Raw genomic sequence first — 24,371 nt, forward strand, 5'->3', positions numbered from 1 at the left:
CTCATTTTATAATTTCATTAAGTTTTGATATGTAAGCATGGCTCAGGGCGATTCCTTACTCCTGCAGGTGGGCGGGAACTCATGAAGTTATGAGTGAGTTGTTTGATATTGAGCTTTATTGACAAGGGCCTTAGTTAATGTTCTTATCCAGACAGATTTAGCACTCAGGTATTGAGTATGGAGCCTGCAGCCCTAGGTAATGTTGGAGGTCCATCTGTGGTGTGCTAGCTGGATCCCTGCCTCCCTGAAGTATGCCCGGGTCAGTGTCTACCACCTCAGTGTTCTCCTGTGCACGTTCATCCTCGGATTCACTGCTGGACTCATCATGTGCAGCCGCAGCAACTGCATCTTCTTTGCCCACTGCATTACCCCTTTCCAGCGCAAGACTGTGGCGAGTGCAGCATGCAACCACTATCAACGACACATGATCTGGGGGGGATTGGAGTGCACCCCCTGAACGGTCCAGGCATTGGAAGCGCATCTTGAGAAAACTGATGGTTCTCTCCACCACAGCCCTTGTGGAGGCGTGGCTCCTATCGTACCACTGCTCAGCCTCTGTTCTTGGATGGCGGAGAGGCGTCATGAACCACCTTCTGAGGGGATAGCCCTTGTCACCCAGCAGCCATCCATCAGGCCGGGCCGGAGCACTGAAGAGCCCCGGCACCTGGGAGTGTCTGAGGATGTAGGCGTCGTGGGAGCTGCCTGGGTACCTTGCAGAGACTTGCAGAATCTGCATCCTGTGTGCACACACTATCTGCATGTTCATGGAGTGGAAGCCCTTCCTGTTGATGAAGGCACTGGGCTCACCTGCTGGCGTCTTGATGGCCACATGAACAGTCTATTGCACCCTGGACGCGGGGGAAGCCAGCAATGGCCGCAAAGTCTCTGGCTCGCTCTGTCTGGCTGGCCTCGACCCAGCGGTAGTGGATGAAAGTCAATGCACGCCTGAACAGAGCATATGTCACCTGCTTGACACAAGTGTGGACAGCTGACTGGGAGACTCCACAAAGATCACCCACCGACCCCTGGAAAGAGCCGGAGGCATAGAAGTTGAGGGCAGCCGTGACCTTCAGCGCCACTGGCATGAGATGTCCGCCCACAGTTGGCAGATCTCAGGGCCTATCATCTGACTAATGAAGGTGACTGTCTCCCTTGAGAGATGGAGCCTCCTTCGGCACTGCACCTCAGACATATCAAGGCAGCTGCATTTCTGCCTGTAAACCCTGGCAGCAGGATAGTGGCGTCTTCTGTAGCCCCTTACACCTTGGAGTTCCTGTTGGCCCTGCGCCCCTTGTGCCTGCGCCTCTCCTCCCAAAGGTGGCTCCCCTGGAGGCTGAATGTGGATTCCTGGCCTCCTCCCCCTTCAGGCCTTCCCTTCCTCCTCAGAGAAGGTGCCTCCCGTGGAGCGCACAACTCCCATTCTCAGGCTAAGGAAAGGCTTCCTGAAACCTGCAGGCCCCAAAAATGATCTTCACAGTAGAGTCCTGACCTGAAGGCTTTTATTCATGTCCAAGCAGCTGGTATGAGTTTTGAAGTATTCCTGTTCACACAGGCAAGTAGCAGTAACTATCACAATTAAATATCTAACAGATAACATTCGTGACCCCACTCACCCCTCTTATCCCGCCTGTGGATGAGGTTTATACAAATGTCTCCTACCCGCCTGCCTGTTGCGCCCATGCAACGCCCTGAAGATCGGACAGGCCTCGAAAAACTGCAGAAAATTGCTGTCTCAAGGGCCTTGAGTGCTTGATTAATTAATGGCGGGTGCGCACCTGAGAACGTGTGCCCACTGGCCTAAATATCGCGATGGCGCAAGGTGACGTCGGGACGCTCGCCTGACGTCACCACGCATTATTTTACGCATCGGCGGGCGGGGCCCACCCCCGCACGCCTGTGAGAAAATTCTGTCCATAAGGCAGTCAGTAAGGAGTAGCATTCTCCACAACATGGAGTTAAAATCTGCTAACCCCACATTTTCATTTGCAGCTGCCTATTTGGGAGAAAGCATAGACATTACTTCAACTTCTAATGCAAGAACCTGGGTTACTCATCAATATACATTTCTCTAACTAGCCAAGCAGTCCTGTAATATACTCCATCCTCTGTTACTTAAAAAATGACTAAAGGAATTAGATAGATTGCACATTTCTTTATTGATTAAAAAAAGTCACAAAATGAACTGGAAAAATATCTGGTTCGAAAAGTTTTACACTTTACAAAATATTTTTTCATTTACATATCGATAGCAGTAATCCAGTTCTCACTAATGCCACGATACATCCATACCGTTAACAAAATTACAAATTTCAGTGAACTTTATTTACAATGTTTGCATTAAATACAATTGCAAATGTACAGAAATATCACAGGATTTCTTTATTGCATACAGATTAAAAAGAATCCAACAGTTTGTATTTGCCATATCTTTCCATTAACATACAATATCAAAAGATATCAGCAATAACATTTTCCTCTAAATTTACATTGCTTGTACAATCGATGTGTTATAACAAAAATAACTTGGTCAAATTAAAGCAATCCAGAAAGAAGCTCTATCTGTTCAAAGGAGCCTTTGTTTAATGCTCTCAACAGTGGGATATCTCTTGCATTTTGCTTTGTTGCCACTTCTCTTAAGGCAGAATACACAACTGTAAGAAACCAACTGATCATGGCTATTCTGCTCTTCACCAATATCAAGCATGCGGAAGCTCTGAATGGATTTATTTTTGAGACTATGTCACTCCTAATTTTTGTTCTTCCTATTCTCCCCTTGAAACCACCTTAAGGCACACACCCAAATTATAGCACTGCATGGCCCAGGAAGGAAAAAATATTTCCTTCTCCATGCAACATGCTATCATTTACATTTATACAGGTGCAGAGAATTACCAACTGCTCAGTGTTACAAAACCTTTGTAAGTTAATACTTTGGTCCCATGTTTCACAATGTGTGTGTGTATTTTATATATACATATATGAAGAGAAGACACCTGCATGCCAACACAAAATATATGCACACTGACAGATACAAAGACATTACTAAACCATCATAACTACTGCGGCACTCTGAGGCTTTCTGATATCTGATTTTGGTTAAAATTCCAAGTTGCCAAGTTTGTGCTCATGTGAACAGCAACTTATAACTTCAATACACAGCTAAGTTAGCAATTTGTTTAAACTGGGACAATATCCTTCTCCCTCCTATTTTACAAGTCATTTTCTGCCAGCTTTTATGTCTCCCAATTCACCGTTCCCTGCACATGGTTATGGGACCCCTAGTCTCAGACCTCCACCAATGTAACTCTATCTAACTGCTATGAGGTATGTGCAAATATCTCAGCTTAACTTGTTCAGCAATTCTCCCTTCCCCTGAGCATTGCCACAAGTACAACATTGCTCAGTGCCTCTCCCTGTCTGAAATTTCAAACTCAGCCCAAGGAAACACGAATACAAAGTCAGTAAAGCACTAGCACTGCCTGGCTCAAACCACTGAAACATTAATAAGCCCTGCCATAGGACACCATAATTGGTTTAATAAAAAAAAAACTGATCTAGACTGAAACAAACAAATATAACTTAAGTAATAAAAATAAACTGAACTAAAGAAAAGGAACAGGCATCAGTTAACAATGCGAAATTACAAAACATTTAATAGCTCTGCAGATGGCAATCTACACTGAATATTGGTTTCAATTTGTGCTGTTTTGTGAAGGAGATGAATATTCTCTGTTTCAGAGACATGTCCAGTATCTTTGAATTATCTCACGAAGTACTGCGCTAAAAATTAATTTCTAACTATCAAGGAAACCTATTCGGTCTATATCAATTCACTCTTTTCTGTTCAGACTTACAGTAGATATACACTGCTTTGTTTATCAAATCCTTCATATTTACTAGTGAGGATCATAAATGCAATTAACATTTTTTTAAAATATGTAATTATACAATTGCCCATCAAGCAGGAGACCAGAGCACCATCCTCTGAATACAAGGTTGGCATCTGGGGTTGGCAGGGTAGAGAGGGTACTTTCACCTGATGGGAGTGCAGTGGCAATATCACTCCCCTCGCCCTCATCACAGGGAGTCAAGCTAACAATGTGATCACATAAAGAACATTGACATAGAAACAACCCAGAGTAAAGTGGTGGGAGGAAGGGGTTTGTCATGCATGTCATTTGGCATGGAGAAATAAGAATTTTATCGATCCAGTTTGCAATTCAGAAGTAGATTGGTAATCTTCTAATATTTTTGCCTTTAGAAGTGGTATATTGTGAAGTGATTGTATGAAACATGGCACAGTTCACTGATTGCTGCAGTCTATGTGTGTACCCAACCACCATCCTGTACACTGCAGTTACTGTAAACATCTGTTTTATTTAATCTGAGCTCCAAAGCAAAATGTTACATGGACTATTTCTGTGTATAATCCCTGAAAACTGTAAAGTTGGAACTTGTTTTTATGAAACTGTATAAATATCCTTAATTTACTCCCTTAACATTTCCTTTAGATATTTGATTGTAAGTTAAAATAAATGTTGTCACCTAGGAAATTGCTCTGTATATTAATAATGAACACTGATGCGTTTATATGAAATTCATTTTCTATTTTAAATGAAGGTGTTAACCCGTTTATTTTGGCCACCTTGTCGCTAATACTGCAGTGTGATTTCAAGTAATTCAGCATGCTTACGGGGAAAAAAAATCAGCTCTTCATTGGGTAATTCGCTCACATGTTTGTGCCACTTTGTTGCTCTGCACAATTTACAAGCTGACACCTAAGCAATGCTCCAAAATAATGTTTCAAAGTAATTGTTAAAGGAATCTACTTAGGAGGTGATGCTGACTAAAATTGTGCTACACATACTTTTAAGTTAAGTATTAACTGGTTATTTTTAGCTAATTATAATTATTAAACATTAATTTCAAGTGCATTATCAAGTGAAAAACTGCAAGCAATCCTAATGTTTTATCAGATTTAACTGGAAAATATGATTTTTTGTACAGATGTTTAAAATCAAGTTATTTATCTGATCCTTCAATATGTCTGTTATCAATATAATAAATATAAAATGCATAAAGCCTAGTAAAACATTAAGTGGAGTGAACAATTCTACTTTAAAGGGAAATGTCAAGGAAAGCATTTCAAAAAAAAATTACTTCAACTAATTCTTAAGTGTATCAAACTAAAATAACCAATATTTAAAATGCCAGATGAAGGCGAGACTGATCTGAGTTCAGCCCTTTCCATCTTGACTGCCACAGCTGATATATGAGTATTGACTGTAACCTTACGCACCCTACTGGAAATCAGGTGTGGAGGCAGTTAAAATCGACTGGATGATTCACCTGCCAGCATCCCACCTGGATCCTGTCATCTCCAATATAAACCTAGTCTTCTAAGTAGGTCGTAAAGTGCCCACCTCATCCCAGCAGGTCCTTATTTAAATATTCAGATTATAGTCCAATTACATCAGCAGGCTTTAACTACAATTGTAACTCTACCCAGGTCAAGACAACATTTTTTTAAAAATCCTGATCACCACTCTGGTTCATTTGCCAGTTATTTTAAATCTGCATCTTTGATTGCTGACTGATATGTAAGCAGAAATGGTTTCTCTTTATTTACTCTATCAAAACCACATATAAATTTTGAACACCTTTATTAAGTCTCCCCTTAGCATTCTCTGCTTGAAGGAGGTCTAGTCCAGCTTCTCCAGTTTCTACATAACTGAGTTTCTCATTCCTGCTATCATTCCAACAAATCTCCTTTGCACACTGTGCAAGGCCTTACTTGTCGAATTAACTTCCACAGGCCAATGTTTAAAATCACCATGCTCTCACTCTGCCAAGGATGGGTGGAAATCTAATTAAAACCAACTGGCACTTAAAATGCCTCCTCCCACCCCCATTATCTTTATTTACTGCTATGGGATGGTGCCAGTTAGATAGACCCACTGGACACAGCTACTTGAGATAAAGAGATGGCTAGACAGCTGGTTGCTGTTTCAGGAACCAAACGGTCACTTTTTTGGCAGGGTGTGATTGCAAGTTCAAGTGCTTCATTTTCCTTCCATTTGTAAGATTTTAATCTATTATGATTATTAAAGCACTCTCCAGTATTGTATGGCATGTGTGAAAAATGGACTTCTGTTATGAAAGGCAATCCAAAACATTTTTTAATGAGATTTCCTCTTTAAACAACCTCCACTGTACTACTGCACATATACACTAAAAGTAACAAGCTGGTGCATTAGTACCACCTATCTGCAAACTGGGCTGGTAGATTAAAGTGATGACAGGACAGACTTTATTTTATTCCCTTTTCACTTCAGGGCTTCTCTAATGAGAAGCAAAATGTTTGTTACTGTTAATCAGTGCGGATTGAGATATTAATTTACTGGAGTTTCCCTTTTAATCCATTGGACAGGAGAAGAAAATCTACTTTGCTTGTGATAATGTCGGAATCTGCAGGTTGCTCAGTTGAATAATATAGATGTCCAGACAGCAAGTACCACTGATAGTCCTGCAGCACTGAAAGGTCTGACAACTGAATCTGAAACAAAGACTGTACGACCATTTAGTTTTTGAACAGGCCTGAAGTTTAAAGCCATGGGTTTTGAATCACTGAAGAAAAGAGTTTTAGGAAATGCGTTGAGCTGAAACAAAATAAAATACAAGTTAAGTTTCCAGATGGCAATAATTTTTGTCTAACATATCATTTCTGGAGAATTCTTTCCATAAACATAAATAATGCAGCAAACAATTTATTGTCGCATGGCTTAATCTCAAACCCACAGTACAAAGGCAATAAAAGATGCATAAGAAATGGACATTAAACCTGCAAATAAGACGGTGTCTTATCCAGAATTGTGGCTAAAAAATACAATTTAACAACTTATGGATTTGGAGAGATTTGCTACCACGGCTTTCAGCAATGGTGAAAAATGGACTATATTGGATTGGATGAACATTATTCAACTGAATGGCAGGAAAAATTGTGCAGATTGTATAAGGGGTGCCAATCTGCTGTTGTTCACTTCACATTGCCACTGAAGTTGGAAGTTCAGGTGAATGATTGTTCAATTGAAATAAATCACATGTAGTTTAATGATTTGCACATTTCTCCCAATTACTTGTTCACATGATTATTTCCCTCAATGGAACTGCTTTTCACTAAAAGCTGAGTGTTCCTGTGAACTGAGAACATCTGTAGCTTCTCCATGAGGACACAAAAGGACACACACTGGCACGTCAAGACAGCTGAACAGTTTTCCTTCCTGCCTTGAGATGCAGCACACACAACAATGACTCCACAATAAAACATCAAATTTCAACTGTTGACGAGTTGTGGCTCTCAGAAATGTTATAGCATCACTCTGTAAAATCCATTTGCCTGACTAAAAATACATTAAAAAATTGATGGATTATCAGCTTTTAACAATATTTCTTTCATTGATATATTATTAATAATGGTAGAACAAAATATTTTGGTGCCATATATTCTCACATCAACATACCAGCAGAGATGTTGAAATATTAACTTGAGCAAGCTTACAAAGCTACAAAATTGGCACTGCCTTCTTCTATTCTCTGCCCAAAGACGGGTACAGCCCACAGTGCCAAGACCTCCACCACAGATAAGGCAAGGAGGCAACTCCCGAATCCACCCCAGCTGGAAAAGGAGATCGATCCCTATGCTGTTGGCACTAATCTGATCCACACAAGCCATCCAGCCAACCATTCCCGCAAGGAGTCTGAGTTGCTGTGGTAACATAGACTTTTGCATCTGTGTTGTAGTCTGGAGTTATGGATAGTGATGGTAGATGGTCCAATTTCTTTCCATCACATGGCTGACCAGGAATCTTTCCTGCTCTTACTGTCTGGCATTGTCCTATGTTAGAAAGATTTACAAGTTGATACTCAGCCCGTTTGGCCATATTATGAACGCAACTTCCTTGGCCATCAAGTCCTCGAGTGGGACATAAACCGGCTCAGAGGCAGGGATGCCACCCGTTGTGCCACAAGACCCTCCCATTACACTACCTATTCTGGATTAATTCAATGCGTTCAAAGTTAAGGATGCTATAACATAAATGTTCTGTAGCTTTTCCACTGATCTTCTGTTTCATGAATTCAACAAATGAACTTGATGTTATGGGCAGAGGTTATAAGCATCACAGATTCCAAACACAACAAAATGGAGAACTGTCATCAATTCAGGTGCTGCAAAACTCAGTATTGCTCATTGTTATCTCCATGCCTTAACTACCTCCAGACAGGACTATCCCAACACACTCCTCAGTTCCACACTCAGTAAACTCAAGCTTACCCAAAGCTCCGTTGCCCATATCCTAACGCTCACCCCGTCCTGCTCACATATCACCCCTGCATTCTACAACTTGTGTTGGTTCCTGGTGTGGCAATGACTCAGTTTAAAAATTGTCACCCTTGTGTTCAAATCCCTCCCTATCTCTATAAACTCCTCCAGTCCCACAATACTCTCAGATCTCTGCATTCCTCTCATTATGGCCTCTTGTGCATCCTGAATTTTTATTGCTGAGCTACTGGGAGCTGTGCATTCAGCTGGCTAGGCCTTAAGCTCTGGAATCCCCTCCCTAGACCTCTCCGTTTCTCCACCTCACTCACCTCCTTTAAGTTGCTATTTTAAACCTACTGCACTGACCAAGCTTTTGATCACCTGCTCTAATATCTCTTCATGGCATGGTGTTAAATTTTGTATGATAATGCTCCTATGATGTGCCTTGATATTTTTGCAATGTTAAATGTGATATATAAATGCAAATTATTGTCATTAGATAACTCCACATTTGACAACTGACAAGGTTCTTAATTGAGGGGCTTTGGCCAAGAGAAACTTGGCCACTGATTGTCCCTCTAGTGTGCTCAGTGAAAGACTGGTAGGAGCCAGAGCTCTCCCTATTCTCAATTGTTTAACCTTTTTGCTACAAGTCCACAGCTGATCCTGGGTGTGGGCTGGAGGAAGACATTCTGTTGCATGCTCTGGAGTTCTGCACCATAAGTAAAAACTATTTGGTGTCATCTTATGCTCTGCAAGTTTAATCAGCTTTGGAAACTTGCTGATATTGAAGTGTCCTTTGCCATTTCTCACTGTGATGCCAAAGCATATCGTTAAGTCTGAAGCTGGTATATATTATGTACGATTGGGCCAGGTGCCATTAGGCTTTTAACCAATACCTTCAAGATTCTTTGTTTGCCTGTGTAGAGCAACAATACCTCATTTGTGGCATCAGCACAAAAGCCTGCTGGTTAACCCTTTGTTCCAAGCAGTGAGTGGAGCTGAATAGATCTCCACGTAACTCCACCAACAGTTATTTTACCCATGGGACTTGGGCTTGAATCCTTCTCAGGCTAATGAGTTAGAAAAATACAAACTTGTATTTATATAGTATTGTTTACATGGTACCTCAAACCCCAAACAGGCTGATATACTTTTGATATGCAATCGCTTTTGTAATGGAAGAAGAATGGCAGCCAATTTGCACACCGTCAATTCCCACAAACAGCAATGTCATAACAACCAGATAACCTGTTTTTAGATATTGGTTGAGGGATAAATAACCAGCCAGGACATTAGAGAAAACTCTCTCGCTCTTCTTTGAAATAATGCCACAGGACCTGTTATATCTGCTTGAGAGGGCATATGTGGTCTCCGTTTAATGTGGCATCTGAAAATGGCACCTCAGACAGTGCAGCCCTCCCTCAGTACTATTCTGAAATGCCAGCCTAGATTTTGTGCTCAATTCCCTGGAGATTTCCTTCCCTGCTTAGGAATATATGCATAATGAGTTTGGGCAGTCTCAAACCAGTCTCTATCCCACAGCACAAAAATTGCCCCTTTCTTTCCTTCAAACAGCTCGAAAAAAGAGAAAAACAATGGATTTTTTTCTAAAATAAGCTCTAACAGATAGTTTATCCGGCATAGTTTACCTAGCATAGTTTATCCAAGTCCTCAGCACACAAACCTTACCTGACTCCTGCTGATAGGAATGGGTTCTGCAAATACTGTCCAGATTACTGCCTCGTTACAATCAGGAGTAGTTAATGAGCCATCATAGCGGTAGTATTTATCAAGCTTTTTTTGGTCTAAAATAATTTTATTCAGTGGAAAAGATTTCAGCTGTGTGGAGTTACCTAAAAAAAGTGAGGAAATAATTAACAGCTTTAATATTAGCTGGATAAGAGAAATGATAATAAAATACCTTTTGTATTTACCACAGCCTTGAAATGACAATGTACGAAGATGACTAGTGCTTGAACACAAAATAGCTCATGTTAAATCCCTTTGTTCACTATTTTAACAAAGCTACTTAGCAGCTTATTTTAATGGGCTAATAATTTTATCAAAACAGGGCCGGCCAAAGAATTTTACTCTGAACAGGATTGTGGCCACATGGCATAATTTCAATGCAGTAGTTTTGAGTTGCTATATAATGTAAACTCTGAAGGTCATTTTAACCTAAAAAAAAGGGTGGGTTTTGTAAGCCTGAGAGACTCATTTGCTACTCCAAAACAAGGGACTTGACCAACTTATCCATCATGCTCTGCAGTCAAGCTGAATTAAAGTCTGGTGTGTTTGCAGAATAAGGTGATCAGCATATGTGGTTGTTTGCAAAACAAGAAGTTTAGCATTGGTGGTTGTTTGCAAAACAACAAATTCAGAAAGAACAAATGGTGAAAACATCTACCAGATGTAAGGAGGTTGAACCAATGGCAAAGAGTTGGAAACAGCAACCTACTTCATAGACCTGGGCACCTGAAGCTTTGATGGGGCTTTGAGGTCAAAATCCAAGAACTGCTGTATAAAAGTGGATGTGTCAATCATAGGCCAAAGCCTCTCCCTCACCTCACCTGTTAACTGTATAAAGCCTGAAGAACCCGATTAACTTTGCTGCAGTTGAAGGTAAGAGTAATGTAGTAACTATATGTATTGTCCCTCCCTCCCGTCAATCACCCATCATGTGATGTGATCACAGGGGCTTCGACCAATAAGCTTATGGCATGGGTAATCCTGTGGGCAGGGCTTCCAATGGAGAGATCGCATCGTGCAAGTGCCTCGACATACCTCCTAAATAAAGTTTAGCCTTTTCTTCACCAAATCTGCTGCTCCCTCAAGTTATTACAAATGACCTAGTCAGTCAGTAAGGAGACCACAATCAACATGGACTTATGGGTGAGTGTAGGTGTACTGTCTACGTAACTGCTTAACGCAAGTCTGCGTATCTGCTTAATAATACAGGATTTTGCTAGGTTTCAACAGTATAACCTAATCTTGAAATACATTAAGTCTTAGCAGTGTAATTTGTTGTTGAAGTACATCTAAATTACTGGTTGTGGTTTGACTTCTGCCTGACTGTCATGTCCTTCAAAAACCTTATGTCCAAACTGAGTAACCATTACAAGCTACGGTTTGAATCAGGTGGGATGTAAAAATGAAAAAAAAACTCAAAGTTGACTCCAAGTTGCTTCAAACCAGTCAACTTCCGGTTTTAATGGAGGTGGAATGAGGGGCAGGCAACTAACCTGCTCCCAAGAGGCGGCTTGTCCATTTAAATATTGTAATGAGGTGGTATGCCAAATATTCAACCTTGTTGTCTGGGATTAATTCGGTTCACCTGGGTTTCCTGAGCTTTGGCAATGCCAACAGTTAGAGGCTGCAGGGAGGGACTGCTTCACAGAAGAGCTAAGAGCCTTTACAGCACTGCTTGTGGGCCAAGAGGAGCCCAACACCAGATCCTCCTCCCTAAAACCCCCTAGGATCCAAAGTCCTCATCCCTCCAAAAACAAAGACAGCCCTGCAATCAGACTACTGCCAGGATCAAGGACTCACTCCCCAGCATCGGGAATCAGCTCCCCACTGCAATCAGAGTTTGGACCCCTCCCTCCTGAGCATTCCCCACTTGACTGGAGGCCAAGGCTGTCAATCAGCTGGCTTCCAGGCAGGAGCCGTGCTTCGGGAAAAAAAGGGCACACACTGTCCATTAAAACTTCATCACATAACTCTGGGTTTCCCAGCCAAAACCCCTCTCTGCTACTCAAGACCTGCCCAAGTAAATATTGCGGCCTGTAACTATTCAGCAAGCAACAGAAAGAGGGAGTCATTATATTTACTACAGAAAGTACAGTGCTGTTACTGGAGCAGGGATATTGGGTTTCAGGTAACAGACAGAGAAAGTCTCTTTGAAAATAATATGCCTTCTCAGCAACTTGGATCCCCTGATAATACTATTTCAAGACAAATGACACAATTTGAGTTCAGCAGCAAGAACTGCAGCAGGTTTCAACACTTGGAATCTTTTGCCGCACCCCATTGCTTATCAACAGATCAAAACAAGAGCAAAGAGAGAAAGAGTGAAGCACGAATTATTCATTTTAATGGAACAATTATTTTCCCTGCATCATTCTCCCCTTTTTGCCTGAAGGTGCTGACTGTTGTATTTTATTAAAATCAGCTGACTGTCAGACTGTCTCAGAGGCAAAGGCGGTCACACCTGAACAGGGTGACAACATTTCACCATGAAAGGCTTTTTGAGATTGAATAACCTTGAAAATTGAGAGCATGATGGAGTTATTAAAAAAGGACAAAACAAGGAGAGCAATGGAAGAAAATAAGCTATGCGCAGATAAATGAGAAGAGGCTTCAATTTGACGATGCAAGTTGGAAAACACAGGGCAAAAAAACAGGAAACGCTGGAAACACTCAGCAGATCAGGCAGCACTTTTGGAGAGAAAGTTTCAGGAAATTAACTTTTCACCAGAAAACAACTGATCAACTTGAAATGTTGGGCAGAATTAAACCAGGCAACAAGGGTTTTGCCCGCTGGCTGGACAGTCAGTGAGAGCCTTGTGTTGCATCCTTCAATTAAGAGCTGCATATTAAGCGCCAGTCAGGCACTTTAAGTGGCCAGGGACGGGCCTTTGCCAGCATCAAAGACCCCGGGAGCAGAAATCCCACCCCCCCGGGAGCTGCCGAGCCAATCAGAGGCCGGCAGCTCTTCATTGCAGGCAGTGCCACCAGGGGAACAGGCACATTGCAGGCAGCTGCCACTACCAGGGGCTCAGGATCAGCGAGGATCCAGGCACAGGCGAGTGAAGGCGGGATGGGGAATGGGGTCACGGGTAGCGAAGGAGGTCAGAGGGAGCAGTCAACCCCCCGCGACCCCCCACGGTGTTAGGTCCCTTGATCAGGCACTAAGGGACCCTCTCCCACAGGAGCCCGCAAGCAAAGCTTGTTTTTCGGGCTCCCCTGTGGCAATTGCCCTGCCCGCTGTAGGTTGAATACGAGTGGCAGCAAGAGGAGGGCCATAAGAGGGTATTAATTGGCCATTTAAAGCATCAATTGGTGTTCGGGTGGGAAGGCTGACAATGAGCCTTCCCAACCTGGACTTAATCAGGGTGGAAAGTGGTGGGGTCCCCAACCAGCACCACCCCACCTGATTAAATACCCCAGCCCACCTCCAATTGGGGGTAGACATTAAATTCCACCCATTTTTTTTCTCTCTATAGTTGCTGTGCTGTCTGCATGTTCTATCACTGAATCCTGAAAACTTACAGCACAGAAGAAGGCCATTCATCCCATTATACTTGTGCTGGTTCTTTGAAAAGATAGTAGTGCTTTGTCACTTTTTTGCCTGTAACCCTGTAACTTTCTCATCCTAGTTTAAAGCATTTTTTGTCTTTATTTCAAATTTCCAGAATCCACAGTATTTTACTTTTGCTTTGAAATATATGAATATGGTTAAAATAGAGAGTTACTTAGAATTTTGAACACTTCCTCAAAGAACTGAATGCAGCTGCCTAATGGGCTCCTTTGATGAAGTGAGTCTGGAACACCAGGGGATCCCAAGTTAGATCCTTGGTCAAGTGTTATCTAAGCTAGTTGGTCTCCACTGAGGCAGCTGTAAGACATTATAACCAGTAACCACAGAGCAAGTTTCTCGTTTGAACTGAAGAAGCAAAATGCAAGCAGGAAATTTCCAATGAGAGTTGAGAGAGACAGAGTGCTGAATTTTGCCAGCCCTCTGGAGATGGGCTGGGAGGTGGGAAGGCTGGCAAAATGCCACAGGAAGGCATTAGATAGTGCGCCACGCATCTTCCCACCACCATGTCATTTTGCCAGCAACAGGAAATGTGGCAGATAGCCTGTCCAAAACCCCCCCAATTGTACCACTTGTGGCCAATTTAACACCTCTTCTGGCATTTTACCAGCAGCGGAGGGGGTCCGTCAGTGCAATCGGAGAACACCAGGTAAACCCTGGTAACCTCCCAATGGGCCCAGGGTCTAGGGGTGCAGCCCTTTTCTGCCACCCTTTGGACCACCAAAGGCAATGGCCACCCCTGCAGCAACAGGACCACCTGTCCTCAAGTGACCACCACCACCCCACCATGCCTCCAACACCCCATCACGGGGAACTGTCTGCCTGACTCCAATGTCCCCAGACCCAACTTAAATGCCTTCAAGGGCACATGGCCATTGGTGTGCCCACATCCTTGAGGTGCAGCCCCAGAAATGGCTGCCACTAGTGATGGCGCTGCTGAGGCTGCTAAGCTGCCAACCCTCCAATTGGACAGCCTGCCTTAATAGGGTGGTAGCCCTGGTGGCAGCCCCCTGAGGTTACAGCCTGTGGCTGTTGCTGGCAAAATGCGACCCTGGGTCCCGCCATCACTGAAGAGGGGTTGCCCCCATCAGCAAAACTCCTGCCACCTTCACAAAATTCCAGCCGGGCACAGCAAGGGAGATAATCAGAGAGGTAGATATTGGAAATTAAAGGCAATGGAGAAAATCGGGGTCAGAAATAACTGGGCGATTATAGAGAATCAGAGGGGGAAGCAAGAGAAAATTGGAGGGAATAGGAAATACAATCAGCTGAAGAAATAGTTGGAATTTTTGGCACTGTCATTTGTGCTTACCACTGTGTGGAATTAATTTCAGAGCGTTGATCAAGTCGTTAATATTTGAATTCCATTCAGGTGATTCCTGTAATGAGATAAAGAGATAAATATAAGCCATATTGTTGGAGGGGAAGTTTCGGCGGGGGTGGGGGTGTGTACAGGGGAAGTACTCCTGCTACTCCTGGCCCACAATCAGGGCCCTGAAGGCACATACCTCCACAACAGCTGCTAGGTTCCTGTCGCCTGGCAAATTCAACCATTCACTAATAAATCCAAGGCTGCCAGCCTCATTATAGCATTTAAATTGCCAACTCATCCCCTGGGAGCAGGTTGGCTGCCAGTCCCTCAACCCCTTCCGTTAAGCCCAGAGATGGGCGAGTGGCTGGTGGGTTCCCAATGTACTGGGAATTTGGCCCGTTTTAACACATCACCCACACACACAATAATATTAATATTCCTCTGTTGTCCTCTGTCACAACTTGCTGAAGTGAGCCCTGCCAGTGGTAGTGTAAATACTGAGGAATGTTACTCACCACAAACAGGAATCCGAGCACTGCCAGACCATCAGAATGTTTTAAAGCATCTGCCAAGGTATTGTATTTTTCATTCTGGTGGACAATATGCAACTGCAGAAGACAGATTCATGATGGTTACAAATTGCACAGAATACTGCATAGTTATTATAGTTATAATCAACTTACAGCAGGATGGCACCAAAATCTTTGTGTATTTAAATTTATAGTACATCACATGGTGGGGCCATTGTTGGTGTAACCTAATGTTAATATTTGGGAACACCTTGGGCTGCAAAAAAATGATCCAGAATGGATTACCAAGCAGTCAACATAGAGACCAACTCTCCTAGGTATTGGAGAGGAGGCCACTCCTTCTCTATGAATGAAGGTGGGAAAAATTCTGTACTGCCCAAGTATCAATTCTCACACTTGAACTAATTTGGCTCGGTGAACATGAACTTCACTTAAAGCATGGAATCAGAACATAACAAAATGAGGTGCTGTTTCAAGTGTGGCTTTTGAGATATAATTTCAATGACTTTCCAGCCTAACAATCTGAATAGGAAGCAGATATTTGGGGTAACAACGGAGTGACATCAAGTGTACACCACAGCTGCTCACTGGAAATATTCCAGCAGTAAAAGTTACTGGCCAACCAAAGGCTATAATAATGATTCCAACAGCAGCAGCAAATCATTTTACCCTAAGCCAATTTTACCCACTTTCAAGAGAAGAGGAAAAATAGAGCAGGGCAGAAAATTATTTTTAAAAGTGAAAAAGAAACATATTCTAACTCTTCAAACTGGATTATGATTTGATTTTGTTTCCTAGACATTCAGATTCATTGAAGGGGTACATATCTTACCTCCATGGGGTACTGTTCCCCATCTATTGTATGCTCTGCACCAGGATCAAACTCTGTTCCCCAATGATAGTGGAACTGAATTGCCTTGTATGTATTTGGAAGGTTTCCCTCTTTGATGGCAATGTTTCCTTTTAATGTCATCTGAACTATGAACAAGAAACAACAGTAGCAAAATAAATGTAAAGTCAACAAAGGTTACAACTGACAAGCCTCAACCTTTGTTTAAAGTGTCTGTGGGCAGAATTTTGCCCTTGGCGGGCAGGCTCGGTCGGGAAGCCGACCACCGCCCACGATCGGGAACATACCACGATTTCATACTGGCGGGCCAATTAAGGCCTACACAGCGTGAAATGCGAGTGGCAGCGGTCAGCGCTGCCTGCGCAAGGGTGGAGTGGGGGGATGGGGCAGGAGGGCAAACGGGCCGAGTGCAAACTTCGCGCATGCACACGATTCAGCGTTTCATAATCTCCCTGAGGCACAGAGCTGCCCCAGGGGGATGAAGCATTGTTAAAAAAAGCAAATAAAGAAAATAAAAATGTAATGAAACATGTCCCCTCACATGACTCTGTCACATGAGCAGGGACATGCTATTAACTCAATTGTAAAACTTTCATTTTATATTTATTTGCTTTTGGAAACCTCATCCCGCTCATGGATGAGGTTTCCAAAAAATATGCAGAGGCCGCTTGGCCTTTTTGCCAACCGTTAGGTTGGATGGGTATCAAAAAATGTAGGTTAATTGATTATTTAATGGACCTAACAGGCCTATTGCACTACTGCACATTGACGTTGGCATGCTCGGCTGACATCAACACGCATCATTTCCCGCTTGAGCGGGTCAGGTGCGGCCCGCCCACGAAGCGAAAATTTCTGCCCTATGTTTGTAGGTTTCCCTCTGTGATAGGGTTGCCAGCTTTGATTGGATGTATTCGAGATCTCAGCACATGGCCTCCTAACTCTAACTGCCTCAGCCAGTCTAAGGGCTTTTTCTTCAGTACCTCAAGACTGCCCTCATCCAATCCAATGACAACAGTCAGTGCCTGCACGGTTTCATGTGAACACAGAGCTCTCCTCACCAGCTTCAGAACACTGGTTACATATTAATATAATGGGGGGAAAAGAGGGATTAAAACATTTTTTATCTTAAAAATTGTCCACACTAAATGAATGGGCCGACCACCAGTAACCTTGGCTATATCCTGCAGATGGTATGCAAGTTAACCAGTACACAGCTACCACTTGCTCATAATCTTACCCTTCTCACTTTTAGTGTGGTTGAGACTCTAATCACTGACATAACTTGTGACTTATTTTACCAATGTAGGAGGACAGATCACTTAGAATGGGCCTATATTCCGTGGAGTTTAGACAAATAAGAGGTGATCGGATTGAAACATATAAGATGCTGATAGGGCTTGACAAATGTAGAGGATGAGAGGTTGTTTCCGCTGGCTGGAGAGTCTAGAATTAGGTAGCAGAGTCTCAAAATTTTCACTGAGAAATTTGTGAATCTTTGAATTGTCTATCCCAGAAGGCTGTGAATGGCCAGACATTCAGGATATTCAAAGGTGAGAACAATAGTTTTTTGGACCCAAGGGAAATAAAGGGATATAGGGTTTGGGCAGAAGTGATGGCCACTACAAGTATTGCACTCAGGATTTGAGGTGGCGAGCTGCACTGGGTCAAGGGTTTGGGGGTCTTGCCAGACGCCAAGCTGACAGGCCTCAACATGGGCTGGGCTGGGGTTTGAGAGACCATGGGCGGGTGGGCCGCCCGATGCCACCTCTGCCACTGGTAAGATTGCAGTGGGGGCCGGAGCAGGTGGGTAGGTGGTGGGCAGGCCGCCCACTGGATTTTACATACCCTCCAAGCTGCCGGCAGGGGAGGGTAAAATCCAGCCCCACGTTTCTGCCCATTTCACTTGCCGATGTTCTCCTGAAGTCTGTTACTATCTTCATATTGTTCACTACATTTCCACATTTCATGTCATCTGCAAAGTTTGATATAATCCCCTGTATACCCAATTCCAATCATGAATGTATGATGAAAAAGAGGAGAAGTCCCAGCACTGAACCTTGAGGACACCACTGAGCATTTCTCTCCATTCTGAAAACAACCATTCACCACCACAGTCTGCTTTCTGTACCTTCCCCCAAATCTTATCTATGTGGACACTGCAATTTAATCCCATGGGGCAGGATTTTGAGGTTGTTGGACAGGTGGGCCCGGGAGCGGCCGGGAAATGGCCCGCCGCCCGTGATCTGCTCCCGACTGCGATTTCACCCTTCAATGAGGTTTCCTCAAAAATCTAAAGGCCGCCTGGCCAATTCACCCGCCTGCCAACCGTAATGTTGGACGGGCAGTGAAAAATAGCAATTAATTAATTGATTAATGGCCTTAATAGGCCACTTAATTGTCAGCAGGCACGCTGCCAATTCTCACACATGCCTGCTGGCTGAAACATCGCGCAACTGCGCAATGACGTTAGGATGCTCGTCCGATGTCATCGCGCGCTATTTCACATTCAGGCATGTTGGACACGTGATCACACGCCAAGCGGAAAATCCTGCCCATGAGCTTCATTTTTGCTCTGTTATGGGCTAGTTTATCAAACGTCTTTTGAAAGTCCTGACACACAATATCAATCAGAATCTCCTCATTTACCATTGCCATTATTTCATCAAAAACTTAATTAGGTTAGTCAGTTGCCATCACCAAATTGTGCTGGCTCTCATTTACCAGCCCATATTTTTTCAAGTGCCAATTAATTTTTTCCCCAGATTCATATCTCTAAAAACTTTACCACCACCATGAGGCTGACTGATCTGTAATTCCCAGGGTTATACATCTCCCTTTTGTGGAACAGGGTGCAAGATTTATAATCCTCCAGTTCTCAGGTATCACTTCCCCTAAGCAGGAAAAGTGTGGCCAGAGCCTCCACAACCTCCACTCTTACTTCCTTCAGCAACCTAGGAGGCATTCCATCCAGACTGGGCACCTTTCCCACTCCGAGCACTGCCAGCTTTTCAAGATCCTCCCCTTTATCCAGTTTTACTCTATCCAATTGCTCTGCTACCTCGTCCTCTGCTCTGACAATGTAAATCCTTCAAGAGGATGGACTGAATTTCCAGAACTTACCTGAATGACCATTGTTTTTTAATGTCCATTCAACATCTGTATCAAGACCATCATAGCCCTCAAACTTAATGGGATTCAATCTCGTATCAATTTGAGCTTTCTTGGTTACGATGTTGATAGGGGACTGCCTCTTCAACCCACATATTTGATGATTAATCTTCCAGATGCTGGGTCCTAGAAAGGAAGATACAAGTCAGTTAGCAGTGCACAGACATATTTCTATGTAATAGCATTCAAAGTTGGCATAGTTCAGAGGTGGAAATGTCATCTCTATGTAAAAAGGTTATAGGTTCATGCTCTAGTCTAAAAGTTAACCACCTAACCTAGGTTGACACCGCAGCACAGTACAGAGGAGCTGCTACATAATGAGAGGTGCTGTCTTTTGATAAGATATTAAATTAAGGGTTTATACGAATATACAAATTAGGAGCAGGCGTAGGCCACTTGGCCCCTCGAGCCTGCTCTGCCATTCAACAAGATCATGGCTGATCTGAATGTAACCTCAACCCCACATCCCTGATCACCTCTGATAACCTTTCACCCCCTTCCAAACAGAGTTCCAAAGATTCACAATCCTCAGAGAAAAAATGTCTCCATCGTAAATGAGGGACCCCTTATTTTTAAACAGTGACCCCTAGTTCTAGATTCTCCCACAAGAGGAAACATCCTCTCCACATCCACCCTATCAAGACCCCTCAGGATCTTAAAGGTTTCAATTAAGTCACCTCTTACTCTTCTAAATTCCAGTGGATACAAGCCTAACCTGTCTAGCCTTTCCTCATAAGACAACCCACCCATTCCTGGTATTAGTCTAGTAAACCATCTCTGAACTATTTCTAACGCATTTACATCTTTATTTAAATAAGGAGACCAGTACTGTACACAATACTCTAGATGCGGTCTCACCAATGCCCTGTACAACTGAAGCTTAACTTTCTTACTTTTGTAATCAATTCCCCTCATAATAAACATTCTATTAGCTTTCTTAATTATTTGCTGTACCTACTTACTAACCTATTGCGATTCTTGCACTAGGACACCAAGATCCCTCTCAATCTCAGAGCTCCTCAATCTCTCACCATTTAGATAATAAGCTTCTTTTTTATTTTTCTTGCCAAAATGAACAATTCACATTTGCCCACATTATACTCCATTTGCCAGATCTTTGCCCACTCACTTAACCTGTCTATGTCACTTAGTCGCCTCCTTACGTCCTCTTTACAATTTAATTTCCTACCAGCTTTGTGTCATCAGCAAATTTAGCAACCATTCCTTCAGTCTCTTCATCCAAGTCATTTATATAAACTGTAAAAAGTTGAGGCCCCAGCACTGATCCCTGTGGCACACCACTCATTACATCCTGCCAACCAGAAAAAAATCCATTTATGCCAACTCTCTGCTTCCTGTTACCTAGCCAATCTTTTATCCAGTTCAATATGTTACCCCCCTGCACCATGAGCTTTTATTTTCTGCAATAACCTTTGGTGTGGAACTATATCAAATGCCTTCTGGAAATCTAAGTACAGTAAATCCACCTCTTACCCTTTAGCCACAGCACATGTGACTCCTTCAAAGAACTCCAACAAATTGGATATACATGATTTCCCTTTTACAAAACCATGTTGACTCTGCCTGATTGCCTTGAATTTTTCTAAATGCCCTGCTATAACATCTTTAATAAATGCTTCTAACATTTTCCCTATGACAGATGTCAGGCTAACTGACGTATAGTTTCCTGCTTTCTGTCTCCCTTTTTGAATAAAGGAGTTATATTTACTATTTTCCAATCTAATGGAACCTTCCCCAAATCTAGAGAGTTTTGGAAAATTAAAACTAGTGCACCAACTATCTCACTAGTCACTTCTTTCAAGACCTCAGGGTGAAGTCCATCTGGGCCTGAAGATTTATCAGCCTGCACTCCAACAATTTGCTCAATACCACTTCATTGGTGATTGCAATTTTCCCCAATTCCTCCCTCCCTTCCATTTCCTGATTTAGAGATATTTCTGGGATGTTACTTGTGTCCTCTATAGTGAAGACCGAAGCAAAATACCTGTTTAATTCATCCGTCAGCTCCCTACTTTCCATTATCAATTCCCAGACGCACTCTCTATTGGACCAGTGCTCACTTTGTTAACTCTTTTCTTATTTAAATATTTATAGAAACTCTTACTAACCATCATTATATTACTAGCTAGCTTTCTCTCATACTCTAATTCTTCCCTGCTTATTAATCTTATTGTCATTCTTGCTGTTCTTTTTATTCTTTCCAATCTTCTGACCTGCCACCCGTCTTTGCATAATTATATGCTTTTACTTTAAATTTTATACTGTCTTTATCTTCTTTAGTTAACCACAGATGGTGGGCCCTCCCCTTAAGATTTTTTTTTCTCATTGGGATGTATATATTCTGTGCATACTGAAAGACCTCTTTAAATAGCCACTGATCTTCTAATGACATATTCCTTAACCTCATTTGCCAGTTCACTTTTACTAACTCTGCTTTCATGCCCTCATAATTGCCCTTATTTAAGTTTAAACTACTAGTCTTGGACGTACTCACTTCTCCCTCAAAAGGAATGTAAAATTCAATCATATTATGATCGCTGGTACCTAGGGGCGCCTTCACTAGGAGGTTATCAATTAATCCTACCTTGTTGCTCGATACCAGGTCTATTATAGCCTGCCCTCTGGTTGGCTCCAGAACATGCTGTTCTAAGAAACTATCCCGAAAACGTTCTATGAACTCCTCATCTACGCTTCCTTTGCCCATCTGATTTTTCCAGTCTATATGTAGAGTAAAATCTCCATGATGATTGCTGTACCTTTCTGGCAAGCTCCCATTACCTCTTCTTTTATATTCTGTCCTACTGTGCAGTTACAATTAAGGGGCCTGTGCACCACTCCCACAAGTGACTTCTTGCCTTTATCATTCCTCATCTCAACCCAAACCGCTTCTACATCCTGGTTTCCTGAATTTAGGACGTCCCTCTCTAATGTGCGAATATCAGCACTAATTAATAGAGCCACTCCTCCACCTTTTCTCAACTTCCTGTCCTTTCTAAATGTCACGTACCCTTCAATATTCAGGTCCCAATCTATGTCATCCTGTAGCCATGTCCCTGTAATGGCTATCAGATCGTACTTATTTATTTCTATTTGCGCTATTAGTTCATCTATTTCGTTTCGAACGCTATGTGCGTTTAGATACAGAGCTTTTAGTTTTTATCTTTTATTTTTGTAGCATCTAGTCTTATCTGCAGATTTACTCTTAGATTTGTACTCTCTGTCCCTTCCTATCACAGTCTATTTATCATTTCCCATATTAATTCTCTCTTGCCTTGTTTCTACTCTTTCATTTACCACATCTTCCCAAATTTATCCCTTACCCCAACTATTCAGTTTTAAACCCTCTCTACTTCCCTAGTTAGGCAGCTCACGAGGACACCAGCCCCAGCATGATTCAGGTATAGTCCGTCCCAACGGTACAGATCCCACTTTCCCCAATAGTGGTGCCAGTGCTCCACAAACTTGAACCCACTTCTCCCACACCAGTCTTTGAGGCACACAATCATTTCTCTAATTTTATTTGTCCTATGCCAATTTGCACATAGTTCAGGTAATAATCCAGAAATTGTTACTTTTGAGGTTCTGATTCTTAATTTGGTGCCCAGCTCATCATACCGACTATGCAGAGCCTTCTTCCTCATCCTGCCTATGTTTTTGGTACCTACATGGACCACAACCACTTGACCCTTCCCCTCTCACTGCAAGTTCCTCTCTAGCCCCGAGTAGGTGTCCTGAACCTTGGCACTGGGCAGGCAACAAAGCCACCTGGACACTCACTCCTTGCTACAGAGAACAATGTCAATCCCCCTTACTATACTGTCCCCTACTACCACTACATTCATTTTGCTCCCCCCCCCCCACTTGGATGGCTTCCTGTACCATGCTGCCATGGTCAGTTTGCCCATCCACCCTGCAGCCTCCACTCTCATCCAAACAAGCTGAGAGCACCTCCAACCTATTGGACACTTGCAGAGGCTCACACTCCTGCACTACTGCCCACTGGGCCTCCTTATCTGCCTCACTCGCAGTCACACCCTCCTGTCCCTGACTACTGACCAACTCAGAAGACCCTGTCCTAAGTGGTGTGACTGCCTCCTGGTACAAAGCATCCAGGTAACTTTCCCCCTCCCTGATGCGTCACAGTGTCTGCAGCTCAGCCTCCAGCTCAATGACTCTGAGCCGAAGCTCCTCGAGCCGCAGACACTTACTGCAGACGTGTTTGCCCTGGATCACAATGTAATCCAGGAGCTCCCACATGCTGCAGCCTTGACATTATCTGCCTTTTCAAGTGGTTGTAAAAGGCCCCATAACATTATTTGAAGAAGAGCATGAAATCCAGATCAACATTTATCCCTCAGCCAACAGATTAGTTGACCATTTATCTCATTGTTGTTTGAAAGACTTTGATACAAACAAATTGGCTGCAGCATTCCCCTAGATAACAACAGTGACTGCACTTTCAAAAAAAGTAATTAAACTGCTGTAAAGCGCTTTGGGGTACTTAATTGCTACTTATTCATAATCCAAAAAATCACACTGAGCTTAATAAAACAAAAGTCAATTACAGAGTTTGCAAGAGGCGATGGTTTACAACTTCTAAGAAGAAGTTAAATAATTGAAGAAAAATATTAAATGATTCAAGGAAAGAACAGGAAAATGTGACTCAAGTAGATAGCTGGATTTAGCAACAGAACTGGTAATTGTACAGAAGTGATGGGGCAAAATGGTCTCCTTATTTACATTTCAATTGATTAGAATCGTAATTGGGCATCTCATTAGTTATGGCATTGAAGGATTTAATTCCCAACTGAGGGAAATTATTTCAATTTTAGCAAAATAGACAAATATTG

At 42.7% G+C, this 24,371-nt stretch overlaps 1 protein-coding gene across 2 annotated transcripts in view; it reads right to left on the reverse strand.

Annotated features, from left to right (window-relative positions):
* Positions 1 to 2,137: 2,137 nt before the first annotated feature.
* Positions 2,138 to 24,371, reverse strand: part of LOC144684613 (carbonic anhydrase 4-like) — a 35,557-nt gene continuing 13,323 nt past the window's right edge. Inside the window, exons 3-8 of one of the 2 annotated variants that reach the window (XM_078548620.1) lie at positions 19,453 to 19,626; positions 16,315 to 16,460; positions 15,468 to 15,560; positions 14,953 to 15,019; positions 10,013 to 10,176; positions 2,138 to 6,659 (exon numbers count right to left, since the gene is read on the reverse strand). In XM_078548620.1, coding sequence (XP_078404746.1) covers positions 6,480 to 6,659; positions 10,013 to 10,176; positions 14,953 to 15,019; positions 15,468 to 15,560; positions 16,315 to 16,460; positions 19,453 to 19,626 — 824 coding nt within the window. In that variant the 3' untranslated portion in view covers positions 2,138 to 6,479. Of the gene's footprint in view, positions 6,660 to 9,160; positions 9,240 to 10,012; positions 10,177 to 14,952; positions 15,020 to 15,467; positions 15,561 to 16,314; positions 16,461 to 19,452; positions 19,627 to 24,371 lie in introns of those variants that run through there. The other variant, XM_078548621.1, reaches the window with a different exon arrangement.

Source organism: Cetorhinus maximus, chromosome 9 (assembly GCF_964194155.1).
Source record: "Cetorhinus maximus chromosome 9, sCetMax3.hap1.1, whole genome shotgun sequence".
In the NCBI taxonomy this organism is placed as follows: Eukaryota; Metazoa; Chordata; class Chondrichthyes; order Lamniformes; family Cetorhinidae; genus Cetorhinus; species Cetorhinus maximus.